This window comes from Etheostoma spectabile, chromosome 4, assembly GCF_008692095.1.
Source record: "Etheostoma spectabile isolate EspeVRDwgs_2016 chromosome 4, UIUC_Espe_1.0, whole genome shotgun sequence".
Lineage (NCBI taxonomy): Eukaryota > Metazoa > Chordata > Actinopteri > Perciformes > Percidae > Etheostoma > Etheostoma spectabile.
Genome location: NC_045736.1, coordinates 19,968,223 through 19,985,147, shown reverse-complemented (window position 1 = coordinate 19,985,147; position 16,925 = coordinate 19,968,223). Strand labels below are relative to the sequence as shown.

General features: G+C 40.1%; 1 protein-coding gene across 1 annotated transcript in view; it reads right to left on the bottom strand.

Annotated features, from left to right (window-relative positions):
• LOC116688188 (potassium voltage-gated channel subfamily B member 1) overlaps window positions 1-16,429 on the bottom strand; it is a 34,788-nt gene extending 18,359 nt beyond the window's left edge. The window contains exons 1-2 of the mRNA XM_032514036.1: window positions 16,156-16,429; window positions 14,739-15,407 (exon numbers count right to left, since the gene is read on the bottom strand). Of these exons, the coding sequence (XP_032369927.1) occupies window positions 14,739-15,293 (555 nt within the window). The 5' untranslated portion in view covers window positions 15,294-15,407; window positions 16,156-16,429. The remainder of the gene's footprint in view (window positions 1-14,738; window positions 15,408-16,155) is intronic.
• Window positions 16,430-16,925: the final 496 nt, after the last annotated feature.

Here is a 16,925-nt window from a genome sequence, read left to right as displayed (position 1 = left end):
GGCCTCCTGTAAACTGGCCGACAGTCAAGCACGCTGGCCCGGCCAATCACTGCCATACATGGAGATTTGGACCCCAAATTAAAACACACTTAACTGTTCTCCCTGCTTCTCCTACTATGCTCTCATCAAGACATTTCTACATCCATTACCACCCATTTACAATGATCATCAGTTTACCTGATCTGACCTCACTTCCCCATTATGGATCAAACCTTCCTTTAGGATGAGTAAACAGCACTTTATTGCCTGTCCAATGAGCAGTCACAGTGCATCCCTATATGAAAAAAATCAATCACAGGGCCGTTTTAAATTGCAGCTGTTATCCTTCCCACTCCTAATCTGCTGCTTTTGCAGCTGCTAGTGAAGCTGCACTCTGTCCTGGCTGTTACAAAGACCGTTTTCCCCTGTTCTGTTGCTGTGACCAGACTCTTCCATATCAGTGAAGGGTGCAAGCAAAAAGATTATTCAGCAGGGATCTATATTCACATTCACATTTTGGATCCTCTTGGGATTATGATTTATAGCAAATATTGCATCTTAATCTAAAAGTATAAAATAAGCTGTAGCTGATATTCATCCACATTGCTGTGACACAGCAAACACATGCCTACAGTTTATTTCTCCTCATAAAGTCATTTTAACCAGCCATCTTCCCCCTCTCTTTCTCATTATTCCCAAATCAGTTAATTTATCGCCCTCTCTTTTCATAGACACTTTCACACCATTTTAGTGCAATTAATGCATTATCTTGTTTTATGGTTACTCTTCTACCAATTCAACCTCCGTTTGCTAAATATGTATATGTATATATATATATATATATATATATATATATATGTATATGTATATATTTATATATATAATATATACTGTACACGCTACATGCACACCATTCTTTAAGTGTCTCATCGTACCAAACTTAAACAATTAATGCTTGTATTGGGGTTTAAGTAACCTAATTTATTAATCTTTATTCTAAAGTTGGGCTTTCCTATTTGAACTATACGCCTTAATCTATACACATTTAGCCGGTGGATATATTTATCATATCCTCTTGCATGATCCCCATTAAAATCAGTCTTTGTTCCATTCACAAACTATTTCATACTATTTCATACACATATTTATGCACAGGCCAGAAAAGGTGCTGCATTTACAACACTGTTAGCAATGTAATATATCCTCTTTATTTACAGTGAGTATGTATCACAAACAGGACTGCTGTATTTCTGTAATCACTTTTTGGCATTAGACTTTGATAGTGAGAGATCACACTAAGATTAGAAAGCAAATCCGCGGAGATTTGGCAATGCTCTTGGTAGCATTATCCACAGAGCCAAGGTTTTCGTGGGATAGCCCGTGGGATTTCCATCTAATACTGATTTTGATCTAGGCAGAGGGTTGATGAAGAGGCTCTAATAAGCAGCCTTCTCGTCTCATTTTCACAAAGCTCTGTCCTGCTACAAACCCAAGAGACCATGAGAGGAAGTGTTTTGCACAAAAGCATAATAAGATTAAAATGACTTGGACAAGCTGTTGCCAACAGCAATTTGTCTTATGAGGATGTTATCTGTTAATGTTAATAAGTCCTATTTACATAACATATAACACAAGATAGCTTTTATTATAGTTATTTGATTTCTTTTTTTGAATGGCAGCAACCATGTAGCAAGTAGCAACGATATGGCAAGCCAGTCAAGCTTGGAATTTCTCTACATGCTGAAGCAGTGTGCCTGGCGCTGTAGTAATGGTAGTTTTTGGAGGGAGGAGTCTTTACCAAAAAGCAAAAAAACAAGAGCAAAAGTCTAAGGAAGGAATGCTCCAAAGACAGCTATAGTTGTTAGCATATCTGGAAAAATAGCTTAGCTTACAACTTTTAAAGCGCCTATATTATGCTCATTTTCAGGCTTATAATTGTATTTTGAGGTTGTACCAGAACATGTTTACATAGATTAATTAAAAAAAAACACCATATTGCTGCAGATCCTGTTTTCACCCCGTGTGTTTAGGTCTCTGTTTTTATTTTTTTATTTATTTAACCTTTATTTATCCAGGTAAACTGTTTGAGAACCAATTCTCATTTACAAACATGACCTGGCCAAGAGGCTACAGAAATAAATAGGAACATACTGTCCAACTTTACATAGTCAAACACATGACACATAGAACAAGCAACCGAATTAAAAGGAGATAAACATACTGTACAACTTTACATAGTCAAACACATGACACATAGAACAAGCAACTGAATTAAAAAAGACAGTCAACGAAAAAAGATAAAGAATAAGAGCTTAAATATGTGTGTATAAATATGGTTCATGATTGTCAGCAGGAACTAGTCTATTTTAGCTACAGAGTGAGAAATCTCACTTGTATACAATCTTTGTTGGGAGTCGCACATGCACAGTAGCTAGATAACGCTTTCTCCAACTTTGGTCAGTAAGGCAGGATTAGCTGGGAGACTTACCCTAAACGAGCGGCACTTGTGGAATACCTGCAGAACAGGAGCATGTAAGTAGTAGTTTTGTAGATTAGCCTATGGTGAACTAGTGTGTGTTGTAGCAGTGTTTTGCCATTTAAAATGAGCTAGCATGCTAGCACTAGCATGTGCTACGGTTAGCCACTGCTTCTTGGCTAGTGACGTTGAAAGCCATGCAGATTTTAAACAGCTCACCCGGAGACTGAAGGCAGGACACATTCAGAAACCAATATCTCACTCAAAACAGCACAGATAGTTTTTTTTCCAAGTTTGTATGTGTGTGGAAGCACCAGAGACACAAAATAACACCCTAAATCCCAGAAAAAAGGGATTTTCATCATAATATGGGCACTTTAATAACCGAGCGTCACTTTCAAGGCCAACATTGTTTTGTGGGGTTACAGGTGTGGTGGAATTAACAGAAACACCATGTTGTGGTAAAATGAGACTTGAGGAAAGAGGAAAGATGGTAAACAGGGTTAGTGTTAGGTCATTTCTAGGTCACAGCCTTAGCCTTTTAGCACTGCACAGTACCATGTAGCTAGCCAGTTATTGCATTTTTAAGAACCTCATTCATTAAATTGAAATTCATCAGGTTAATGTAAGCTAAATTAGTTAGCTAGCTACAGCTGATAGAATTCGACAGCTACAAAAAAAATCAACAATTTTCGGCTGGAAAGAAGAAGATTAAGAATTTCAAGAAGTGAAGCTGCTACCGTCATCCCTATAAACTGCAGTGTGAGAAAGCTTGACAGTGTGACAGTGACAGTGAGGGAGAGGGCAGGGCTTGATGAACAGTCTATTAAACAATCAGTCGATTCATCCATCAGCCAGTGAATGTGACACTTTATTGTTTTGCTGTCCTCAGCTTCTACCCATGGCTTCCCAAACTGTCCCAGTTGAGTCTGTATTTCTGTCCTCAGAGAGCTACATCTGGAACCACTCACCTTCCATAATTTTCTAACCTTCAACCTGTGACCCACATCTCCTTCTCTCCTACTTGGCCCACTTAATACCAGCATGCCTATATATCTCCATGGCCTAATATCGCTCACCAGACAGAGGTATGGTAATGTGCTTGTGACTGATGTCTGGTAGTCAGAGGTAGGAGCGAGAGAAATGAGAGCAGCGAGTAGGCTGTGGCTCTGGCAGTAGACCGGGGAGAACAGGGACTCCTGGGACTGCTGCCTGGAAATTAATGGGATAGTGACTGCAACTCACACAATCCACCCACTCTGCACTGCCAGACTATCAGCTACACTGGTTCTTAGTGTAATGCAGTGTGGTATGTTAAGAACAGCATTTAAATTCAGATAAATGCGTGGGACTATTTAATGAGAAACACCTACATGTGACAGTCATTCGATGTGCAGAGTGGCCACAGAGTCTCAGGTGAGCTTTCTGAGGAGGTGTACTGTTTTTAGCTGCTCTTTAGGGACTTCCTCTGTGGTTTCATCCTGGCAAACAGAGTCATTTACCACTAAGGTGATCTCCTAAGTCTGGTACGGCTCGTCTACATTACTACGCTACCCAAAGCACCACTCCTGGATGTAATTACACCAAATGAAAATTAGTTCCTCCTCAGTCAGCACACCACAAGAGTCTCACATCATTACCATTCCACATTAGCATACAAATACCACAAGGATGTGGCCTTTGATCATCTCTCAGTATTGGTAACTGGCGGCCTGGCAGTGAACTTTGTGACCTGCCTGATAAAATACACAGTTGATTGGCAGACAAACCCAGACTTCCTCTACAATAGAAACATTTTTAAAGAGACAGAAAAGAAAGTATGTCCTTATATTCAATTTTAGATAGAAGCAAAATCAGCTGCAATTCTTTGCTGCGTTGACCCAGAAAAGCTGTTCTCTTTCATGTCCTCTCTTTCTCTCTCTGTCTCTGTCTCTCCCTCTCTCTCTCTCTCATTCATTCACTCAGGCAAGCATAATAAATACACACACCGACATACAGTATGTGGTACTGTAAAAACAATGCACACAAACAATCATACAGCGCAATGTATCATGCAGACAGGTGTGGTAACCAGTCTGTGTATTTCTATTTTAAGAATTGAGTTGATGATTTTGAAAAATAGTTTTGCACATGAGAAGCCTATTATCCATTTTACTCTCATCTAATTCCTGATGTTACATGCATTGAAGTTTGTAGATAAGAAGCAGCTGAGGTAGTTGAGTGCACAGCAGCACTGCCTCTGTTGGTCGATAACCTCCTCTTATCTTCTACTTCTACGAGTACAATTTGTTCTTTGCCATCAGATGCAAATTAAACACCCATTAGGTACAAATGATAACAACCATTAGGTAACAAGTTCATAAAAAAACGTTTACTTTTGAATAAAGTTTACACAGGACATGACTGGTTAATCCCTGGAGGTCATCAGCCGAGCTATTTCTTCGACGGGGACAGAGTTACAGTAGCAGAGACTAAAGAAATTTGCTGCCCCCGGGCCAAGAAATAGTGTGTAGAATACAGCAAATTGTTGTTTTTACACTTTTTTGTATGTATTAAACAAACCAGTTTTAATGTGTAAAGTAGTTTTGTTGGTAGTCAGATACCTTCATCCATAGCCAGGTGGTATTCATCTACTGATCTCTGGACAGGAAAGCAAATAAACGTGTTTCCTAAACGTTTAACAGTTCCATTAGATTAATTGCATTTCAGTTCTTAACTTTACAAATTAATATTAAATTATGTGGCAGCCCTTCTAGCTACGTTGAAGAACATTGTCTTCACTGGTAACCACAACATTCTGACCACTCTCTGTCACCACAGGCGCTGAAGTATCTACTATCACACCAATTAGTTAAGTGCCGGTCTAACAAACCTCTCTTTTACCTCCAGTCTCCCTCTGTTTAAAAGCAAACCTTTCCTGTACCCTCTTCTGATTTAGAAAAAAACACACTTGGGAATCTAACAGTCTGTTGTTGGGAAATTAGACAACTTCCAAACAGATTGAGATAATAAGTGTGTGTGTGTGTGTGTGTGTGTGTGTGTGTGTGTGTGTGTGTGTGTGTGTGTGTGTGTGTTGTGTTTCACGGGGAGCATGAGTGGGAAAGAAACGGACTAAAAAGGAAATGTGTTTGAAAGAAAGCTAGAGAAAGTATGGGAAAATGTGCAAGTTACATCCATGCATGTGTGTGTGCGCATACATGTGTGACAGCGTATTTATTTATAGAGGCCCCTTGGGAGAGGAGTGCCATTAGTGTGCTAAGGTAGAACATCTGGTGGGGCTGTGTTAGATGTCACACTAAAGGTGGCTTCATCACTCCTTGCAGGCGGTGCCTCATTAGGATGAGCAACACCCTGTATAATCTCAACAACCAGACCTCTTCCGCAATGTCCTTCTAAATCTCTTTGTACAAACACCATTCAAAAAATACCCACAACCTCTTTGGGGATAGTACCAGTAGTTGTTAAAACACCACAATGCCACAGTCTTCTTTGTAAATACATGCTGGGGTTCTAGTTTTTCATACAAATTCATTCATTCTGTAATTATTGATTAGCTTTGTTTGAGTTATTCTGTTGCATAAGAATTAAAGAGAGTGGGCGGACACATTGATCCAGAGATCTAATTGAACTTCCCTTACTGATTCTCTCTCAGTAGACACACTGCCTCCATTCTGGTAATGCCTTCTGCAACAGCTCTCCTTTTTTGGATCCACACAGGTGAGCAGAAAGGTGAGAAAGTCATAGTGAAGCAAAGGAAAGATCTAATCTTCGTGTGGTGGCTTAATATGTTACGATCACAGAGGTAGGGACACTGGGAAAACCTCCCAACTCCCACTCAAACCAACCTGACATCAATAGCAGCATTATCTCTATGAACCACGCTTGGACTTTTCTCAGAAACCAAGACTCACAAAATTTGTGTGGAGGCTTGATAAACTCACACTGTTCATTGTAAAGTTCATTTTGAAATGTGCACCAGTCACGCAACAGGATACAAAGCTAATTTCTCTATTTGTGAATGCACACATCTCACTCTGAATGGGACCTGAAATGAGAACTGCAGATGATGATTTTCTCAAAGGCAGAGCAGGGTACCCAGGGCTCAGTTTACACCTATCGCCATTTCTAGCCACTGGGGGTCCATAGACAGGCTGGGGGAACTCATATTAATGTTAGAAAACCTCATAAAGTGACATTTTCATGCCATGTGACCTTTAAACATAGCTCCCCTGTTTTCTTTTCGCTCGTTTTGTTTAATTTGCTACGGAGCAAAAGCAATTGAGACAGACGTGTCTGGAGAACAATGGGCATTTCTGTCACCCTTCTGCCTCTATTCCTGCTGACATTTTCACTGTCACAAAATGAACACAGCCTCAGTTTTACTCTTTTCATGTATATCAGTTAATTTGAAACTGCATTTGTCAGAGGTAGATTAAAAACTATTGGAAATGAATGTTTACTTTACTGTCATACCGAATATGTCACCAGCATCTACCTAAATGATGTCAGGTGATATGCTCACTGTAACCTGACGCTTTGTTTAATTCAGCCTGTCTACCATGTCAGACGTCATGCTTCATAGTGAGAGACTGGAGGTGATATTGTGTTAATTGAACTCTGTTGTTGACTGTTCGTCCATAGACCTTTCAGGTGTTGGGTTCTGTATCAGGTTCTGGTAATTACTGTTGCTTTAGTCTGACAGCCGCTGTGAGGAACATAGCACACATGGAGTGGAGTCAGTATCTCAGGGAGATTACAGTGAATGTTGTTGTATTTTCCTTCTCTGGGAATAAACTATGCCCAGTCATTCAGAAACTTTTTGGAGAGATTCTATGCAAGAGAGCAGCACTGTACTTCGCAGGAAATTGCTTCAGGACAACTTGCATTTCAAATTACTGCACTGGAGTCTTTTCTCCCAGGCTCAGCTCCCACTAAAGACAACTGAGCTCTCCATGCTCTTCAACCATATCATGTGGCAAGAGGATATCATGGTTAAGGAGCAAAGACTAGGAGTGAACGTAAGCATAGGAAAATATGTTGAGCTCTGGTACTGTAGCCAAACAAACGTGCAACGCTCTAAACATCCTCAGTTACATTGTGCTACTTTAATATATGCTTGACAGCTGAGTGACCCTGGATGAGGTGCACATGACGAAGGCAGTTGTTTATAATGCACAAGCCATTTTTTTGTTCTGCTGTCACCAATTGATGACTAGCACATGTAGCACTTGAGATTGGGTGAGAAGCCAAAAAAAGCAACATCAGAGAGCAGTGTCATGTAAAGCAAGATAAAACGTAAAGGGAAAATCTATGAAAGCTCAGAGATGGATTACATAGATTGAAGCTGGACAGAAAATATATTTGCTGTCAGAAAATATCTTGGACTGACGACAGAATTTCATTGCACCATTCAGTCATGTCTGTCATTCCTATATGGGGGGCTCAAAACTGACCTTTTCAGTCTCAGTCTGCTGAGTGTGTGATGAAATCCTTGGTGTGGTGTGCAACTGTAGCTTGAGAAGTAGTTTTAACACACATTGGCTTTGACTCTAATGTCTCTCTCTCTCTCTCTAAACTTTGGTTTTACTCTGCCGGAGACCACTAGGCCTCACACCACTCTGCATCTTCCTGAGTGATGTTCTCTTGCTGACATGCCCGTCTGAATAATGAATGAAGTTCTGCAGCAAAGTAGTCATGTCTCTGTCCACTTACGATTGGCCTCTCACCTTTTTGAATGTTAGCATCAATGCCTATAGCCTGCAAACCCATTGCACCAATGTGTGAGGAAAATCAGGAAAGCCACATAAGGCATTGTACTAAAAATAAAGCATGGATTTGGTAGGTCTGTCATACTGAGATACTATTCAGTGGGAATCTGTGTGTGCATACTGGCTTGCACGATAAGCTAATGTACCATACTAGATCACCTCTCTCCATGGAAACTGCAGGACAATAGAGAGACTACAGTTCTGTATCCTAAAACCATATGCACTACAACTAGTAGAAAGGATACAACATTCATACTCTGATAAAATGGATTGATTTTCCGTTATTTCTATCAACTTAAATCACAATGTCGGTATTTGGCAAATGCACAGTCAAATCAATATTCTAAATAATAGCCACAAACAGAAACCAACTATAATTTAGAAATCCTTAATAATTCCAAATTTATCTTAACAATAGTTTACCCATGAACCCTAATAATTGATTTTTTGGCAACTTGGGTGAAATATAAAAATATTATATATAAAATATTGTATATCTTGCCTGTGCATTAGGCCATTTATGTCACATATTTAGTTAAACACAAAAGAGATCCAAAAGGCAAAGACAGGACAAGCAAGTAAGCAGTCTGTCCATGCTGGTCACACAGCACCTCCATCAAGGAAATAAGTAATTTACAGACCAAAGGATCAGAATCTTGTTGCATCTGTAATTTCTGAGGGAAAGTAAGAGATGTGCCTGGGTAAAACTTCAGTTCCCAACAGCAGATTTCTTCTAGATCTCAATACATTGTAGACTCCTTTTCAGTAGTTCTTAACGATAAAACATGAAGCATCTAAAAGTCAAATGTACTATATGGAACTGGCTCTGATGCAATGTGAAAGCTGTAATTCCAACATAAGTCTTTGAAGTCTCAGAGAAATCATTTCAGCTTAGCATGTGAAACACTCTCGCCAACACACAAACAATTTAATCCTCCTCTCTTCAGTTGGGCAGCTTTTGTCTATCGATTACCAGCCACTTTGATGGGACGTGTTACTTCCTTACTTTCTATTCATGTGTTTCCTCACGCTAATCAAACTGCATCAGAAGCATGTTTGAAATCAATAATGCTAAATGTCTCTCTCCGTTTAGAACAGTTTCATTACAGTCCGTGAGTTTGCAATTGCACAATAAAGATGTTCAGCCCAAAAATAGTACAGACAGTAGTAACACGTATATGGATGTTTGTGTGTGGTTTCTGTAGATTAATCCTATACATAATCTATTTCTTGTTATATTTTTACTAAATACAAATTTTTGATCCATCCGTGGATTTAGAGAGAACTGTTGGTCTGAGAGCTGACTATAACAAGCTAGAAAATTAATCATCCAGGCATGCTATTGAATATGAGGATAGCTATTATCTTGATGCATTTAGATGAATAAAACAAATATATTAACATGGTGTTCTATCTTTCGAATACAATAATGAGAGTTTGCATGCTGATTAGTTGGACTTGAATAATAAAAGGAGGAAGTACAAAAGAAGAAAACAGAAAAAAGAAGATGAGGCAATAGGAGAGTAAGGAAGAGATAGAGAGACTTTGGTTCCCTACGTCAGTCTGCCAAACAGTCATTGTGACTTTGTGTGAGCCCACTTGGCGATATGGCACTGCAATTAGTCTGACAGCTGGAAAACTGTGTGCCATTGATTAACAGCTAACTCAAAACTCGCCTAAGCATGACAGAAGAATTGCCATCACCCAGCAACAACCCCTGAAAACAACTATATGTATTGAAAAATACACTCTGTGGATAGCCCCATGCCTGGCTATTAGCATACATACACACAAAAATACAGTAAGACAAAGGTAGGGAGGGAAGGAGGGACAAAAACACACAGAGACAGAGGAAACTCCCAGTTCCTTTACTCAAAACAAATACCACAGAGACCATAAAATCATAGCGGCTGTACTGCCGCATCTCCTCTGGTCCAACGTGACACAGCCCTGGAAGTTAGCATGAGTGACTGGACTCTGCCCTCATGCAGAGGTATCTTTATGAAGTAGTCCGTGGGAAGTGACACATCCTAGTCCCTCTAATGGCTGGTCAGGGTGTGTCCTCACTCAACCAAGCTTGCCTTACACCTTAATGTGTTTGCCATTGATTTCCTCCTGTTCTTACAAAACGTTTTGAGCCAGGTTGCATGTGGCGAGTGTGCAGCAGGTAACAGAACACAGTGGACACATCCTCACAGAGCCAAAGCCAGTGTGCACAGAGTAATCTTTACAAACAACAAAGCAAAGTGCTTACAGTGAAGTCAACCGGGCATATCTGATGTGCGGTAAGAAGGGCAGTTAACTGCCTCTGGCTGTCTCTGGCTCACTAAGAGAAGAGGTTTCCATGCAATTAGTTCAAACAGCCTCGGCCAAGAATAAAGAACCAAGTGTCAGTTTTTGTAGTTCAGTATCCTGTTCTGGACCAACGCTTCTGAACGCCATAGGGCATTTAGGAGATAGGAATTCAAATTCCCAGAATGTAGAAGTGTCAGAAAAGTTTGTTAAGTGAAAGTCTGTAAAATTTAACAGGAACTTAACAATCAAAACCTGCACCTTTTCTGTTTGTAAGTTATCACTATGGTCAGTTGACGTTTCAACTATTGTATTTTCATAAACTTTGTTGTAGTTGACTTTACACTATTCAATCCAATTGTATTTGTTTGTTTGTTCATGTTTGTGTGCGTTTTATAATTAGATTTGATTGCTAGTGGCCTGTCAAGCTAACAACCTCACAACTATCACAACATGATTCAAATTTGGCTAAATTCTGATTGGTGCATGGCGGTACATGACATCACTTTTTTCCATCCAAGTCCCGGCTTTTCAAAACCAGTGGGACAAGCAAAGATGAAACCAAACAAGCAGCGATCTCTCTGGATTTACCAAATCGGCTATGTCTTATGCAAAAATATGATGTGTTCATGTATGACTTAATCACTTATGGCAGACGGATTGAGGAAACAGGTGTTCAGCAATGACCGCAAACAAAACCCCTGGGAGTGTGATTGAATAGGGCACCTTTGATCCCTCCGAGACTGAGCTGCACCTTAGGGAGAATTGAACAACAGAGACATGCTAAAACATGCTGTATTACTGTTTTCACTCACAGCCCACTTGCCATTCCCTCCAACTGGCCTGGGCCATGCTAAAAATGACAACATGGGCATTCATTCATTCATTCATTTATTCATATCTTTTATTAATGAAATGATTACAGCAGGTTTTCTCTGCGTTTCCAAGAGTCCATATCGTTATAAAAGAATTAAAATGGAAATGCAGACTCAAGTGGGTCTAGAACTACTCAGTAACACCTCAACACTTCCAGACAGACTATCAAGTGCTGCCCACATGGTGTCCCGCTGATTTGGTCTGAAAAAAGGCTTGTCTGAGAAAGCAGGCGCTGCTGTGTATTTATGTTATATTATATTATAATATATTATATTATATTATATTATACTAGGTTGAGGATGAGGGGACATATGGAGCTATACATATTCTGGCTCCCACTTTCTTACTTTGGTATTAACTCAAGTGTTATTAATGTGCAATTAAAATTTCATCTCAGCACTGAAAAATAAATGAGGCAGAATGTGTGTTTGGGAACAAGCCATTTAATTGATGCAACTCTTCAATTTGGTCTCAGAAACAAACCTGCTTTTAGAGGCTGCCATTTAACTTCAATTGTGGGAAAACTAAACCATGAGGAAACGGCTGCTTTCCTTGCCTTTCATTCATTCAAAGGTTTCTGGGCCCCTTAATTTCACTCACTGTCCAGCTCTGGTGTGTCTAGCTGAAGACGAAGAGCTTGCACACTATTCCAATTTCTCTGTTGGACAGTTAAAAAAAAGTCGTGGTGAATGACGCAACCATAGTAAAGGACAGACATGAGCCAATGCTAAACTGTACAATTATGTATAAAGAACCTGGAGGCACTTTATCAGGTAGAATTTGTGCTTGATGAGATTTATTTTTAACTGTTGTGTGATAAGTTTACAAAAATTGCATACATTTAAAATGGAGCTGATTATTCATTAATGACTGTTCCATTGATCATATCTTGAGCCTATTATTAATTGGCAAGATAAACATTGTTACGATCTTATGTCTGATAAATAAGCCAATCTTCATCATTGTAATGTCTCTCATATTAGTGATTGTTGTATCTGTATTACATCTGTAGACCATGTCAAGTCATTTTGGGTAAACAACATGAGAGTACAAAGTACTTCATCTCCATCAAATCAAATGTGGACATGACAGTCTATTGTATAATGTATTTCTATTTTCAAAAGAAAACATACTTTGTAATTTTTTTGTACTGTGCATGTATTCTTATTTTACATGTGTGCCAATCTCTTGGCTGGATTTAAAAGAGAAAATTTCTACCCAGCTAGTTTTTGTTAAGTACATTACATTTTCTTACGGTCATCTGTTTGGATAGCAAGAAGAAGAAGAGCAACAGTATGTGTTTGTGTAAACATATTTCGCCTAACATTTAAAACAAAGGATCTTGTGGACACAAGATGGTGTTATCTGCATGAAAATGTTGTCAGTATTGGAAAATTATGTAATTAAATTACACTGACAATGATAAAGGACCCAGAGTAGACTCGGGAGGAACCTTATTGTCAATTTTGGGGGGGGGGGTGATTTAATATCAGCAACAATAACCTGAGTTATTAAATGCAATAAAGCAGCTGTTATCAAAATCGACCAATGTGACTTGTTAAATAAAAAAACTATGACAAACAATATTAAAAGCCTTCGAGGGAGATGGATCAGGTAAAGTTAACTCTGCTGGTTTAAAATATTCTGATTGAATCACTATGTGGCCAAACTGATATCAAATTTTGATTAACAGCTTCAGCTACATTATTTATCTTGGAGATAGGAGTTGTTTCATAGATAAAATGTGTGGAAAAAGTAAAGGACCAGTAAAACTCAGACATTCCTTTCTTTTTAAGACACCGATTTCCTCTGATGCCAGGACTTCTGCCAGTCAGCATGAAAACCAGAAGACCTGGTGTTGGACGTTGCTTTGTCTGTGTGGTTAATGAGAATTCTGAGAGGCCCTGAATGTCATAAATGGATCATGTCCTGAAGCAATGTGATTGAATATTAAAGAAAAATGATTAAGAGTTTCAATAATTCAAGGCCAGAGATGGAGCAGGTTCTCGTTCAATAGATGACTTGAGTACAATATGCAGGAACCTTTGTTCAAGGAGGTGTTTAAAATGTCTTTGAGTAATTATTTGACATGATATCTTACATGCACACAAATGTGACATCTTCAGTCTTTCTAAACTGATACACCAATGACATAGCAAAATATTCAAAATTGCCTCTGAAAAGAAACGCCTAACTTACTGGAAGTGTAGCACATCAATAGTTGAACTTTTTCTTTAACTCTCTGGGAAATGATGAAAAGGGCAATTTCTCTGAAGGAGCAGGCTCTCCAAACAGGTGTATTGGTAAAAAGGCAATCGGGTAGTTATTTAACATTTTTAATTGTATGTATTTTGACCCCATCTCTTCTTTGAGCCAGTTCACTTAAAACTTGCTTTTAACATGACTATATTGATCCAACAAAGTGAAGTACTGTAGTTCCTGGAGTGTTAGCTATGAGTGTTAATGAGCTGGATGATTTAATACTGGACTGGAAATGAGACAGGGGTGGCTAATGAAGTCAAGAGGGGTGACTGTTGAAAGGAGGGGAGAATGGGGGCAATATGTGATGCTCTAAAAATATATATTCTGTGCAGTAGAGTTTCTTGCAATCAGGATTAAACTATTAGCAATAAGTGTCGCTCTTTTGATCCTCTCTGCTGTTACCAATGCAAAACAAACATTCAATAATTACCCCCAGAGACCAGTGTGCAGACAACACCGGCTTGGGAACAACTGAAACCAATTGAGGGAGACAATAAAGGCTGTCATGTTTTCACTAACAAAAAAGGGTTTTTAATTGAGTTGCCAGAAAAACAGCACCACCTGATTATTTTCTTCTCAGGATAGTACACCTAGTTTGGAATATTAATTTAAGTGGGGTAACAAAAATAGTTTCCAAAGTTATACTATTCAATACACAATGATGAATAAGCGAAAGTTTGCCCACAGCTTTGACGTTCACCTCTGAGTACAACAACATGCATTATTCATTCCCTCTCCCTCCTGTAGTCCAGCTGCTGGAAGTGCCAGATTAAAAGCACTGGTTCAGGTTAAAAGAAAGCCAGACATGCTATCAAACCATTCTTAAAGAGTCTTTGGATGTTAAACTACATTTCTCATGCTGCACCTTTTCTTGTTTTTACCTTTAACTACTTTTCAAAATTTAGACCCTATTCATTAGGACCAATCTCTACTCAGCACCCTCCCCTCCACTTCTTGATGGAGAAATCGTTATTTAAAACCTAAGTAATATGGGCCTGTTGGCTGTGTGCCAGTGTTACCCTCTCTCGGGTTACCCACTACTTTCACTTGATCTGCCCTGGTAGTGTGGCTGTGTTGGACATTACCTTAGCCGCAAATGACGAGCTTGGCTTCTCCAAGAGGTCCCAGAGTTTCTTTCTCTTCTCGGAACAACATGTGGTTGTAAACTCTTCTCCACCCCTGTCCCTCATGTTCTCGGCCTCTCTTTTCAGCTCTTCATTCATCTGCTCCTTTTTCTGGTGGTACCTGGCCTGGCAGCAGGACTCCAGGTAGATCTCGTCGATGCCCCAGAAGTCCAGCTCTTGACTGAACGAAAGGGCGCACATTTCCTCCATCATGTGCAACTTTCCGGTGCGGTAGAAGTTCAGAATGGAGGTGAAGGCGCCGGGGTGTCTGTCAAAAAAGTACTCGTTGTTGTCCAAGCAGTAGTCGTCGCATATCTCGATGATAGAGTCGTGGGTGTTGCAGTCTCTCAGTTTACCCAGTCTTGTGCGGGGCAGCCTGTCCAGCGTCCTCCACAGGACTTCGTGGAGAAGGCCCCCGACATTGAGTCTCACTCGGCAGGTGTTGGTCTTACTGCGGATGATGTCCATGGCATCCGGTGGCAGTGAGGTGGCCGACCGAGACCCCTCTTTGATCATCTTCACTCAAGTCAACCGGTCACTTGAAAAGACTGGAAGAAACAGTCCGTCAGATTAAGAAGACATAGTCGTGTTGATGACCTCATCAGGGTCCCTCCTCGCTTCTTCTTGTGGCTATAATAAAAGGAGAAAAAAATGAAATGAATTAGGTGCTGTTGAACAGCCAGTGCCTGTGTCCTACAGTAGCAATGTCAGGTGGTTTATCCACTCATCAGAGAACCAAATAGATATTTTAATCAGCTTTAAGAGGCACAGCCGCTTTTCTTGCTGACAAGGGTGGCGATGGGAGGAGGGGTGGGGGTGGGGGGAGGAGAGGGGCTCGGCGAGCCGGGCCAACAATAAACTGGACTTCACTTGTGAGCGCTGTCCGGTGCTGAAACGCTTCTCTGTCACTCAGATCACTTTCTGTCTGCCGCTGTCTGCACGCTCTGGTGCTGAAAACTCTCAGCTCGGGTGAGACAGCGATTCAAAGGCAGCGTAGTTGTGAACGACACATGTGAATGTGTTGTTTGAATTGTTCTCTAGGGGGATATTAGACTCTACGTATAATAACACCGATTATAACACCGTCCAATTTCAAAAGATAATTAGAGCAATTTATAAAGTTGATTGATTTTAGCTGAGGTAAACATGCCATGATAACTACATTATTTTGCGCACATCTGAGTCATGCAACACTACTGCATTTTGGGGAAATATACGAATACCTATGAGCTAGCAGTCAAAGTAATACATATTGTAATGATGGTCAGCTACGCCAAATAGAGACAAAATATCAAAGTGAAACCAAGTGGGCTATAAAACCCTAAAGCCTATACAAAGAAAACCTGATATGAACCCAATAAAGAAATACGATACATACGTTTCCGTTTCTCCCGATTCTCCTTAAGGACGGAGATCAGCAACATTTCAAGAGAATACTTGTAAAAACTTAAGTCCGTGCAGATCTCCGGTGCTCTGCTGGGAGCTGTTTGAGGCATCATGAGCTGTGTGGCGACATGTTACTGTTTTACACTGACATCACCGTGTCCAGTCCGCTCTGTCCACCCCTCCTTGGGCGAAGCAACAAGTAGACTCTGGAGAATGCTCTCGGTCACCTCTACCTGCTCCGTGTAAGTGCTCGCCGGCGCCTGTGAACAGAATCCCGCAGAAGGCTGATTTCACTCCAGCGGCTGCTGCCTGTGTGAGTTTAACCCTCACGGAGCCAGTGAGCCACAGCTCAGTGCATCGCATTGTATTGCTGCTTTGTGCAGCAGTGTAGGCCAGCAAACAATGCTGTAGGAACTCATACTTGGCTTGAACTGGATCTAAATCATTTTAAGAAGGTATTAAATATCAGTATCACAACAAAACTGTAATTTTATCAGGATTAAAAAATTTGAAAGTTGTATTATTTCCAGTGTATGGTGTTTCTTTATTTGGACCGGGAAAATGCAACAAAAGAACATAAACCTTATGTGAAACAAGGAGAGAGTGTACCAGGTTTTAGCAAATTGCAATTATCCGCCTGTAGTCCTGGCAGGTAGGTAGAATAATGAAATGGTAGGAAAAATTAGAGATTACGAGAATATTATAAAAGAGTACAAGTACGGTCCCTTAACACACCATAATACCACACATGTAACCTACTAT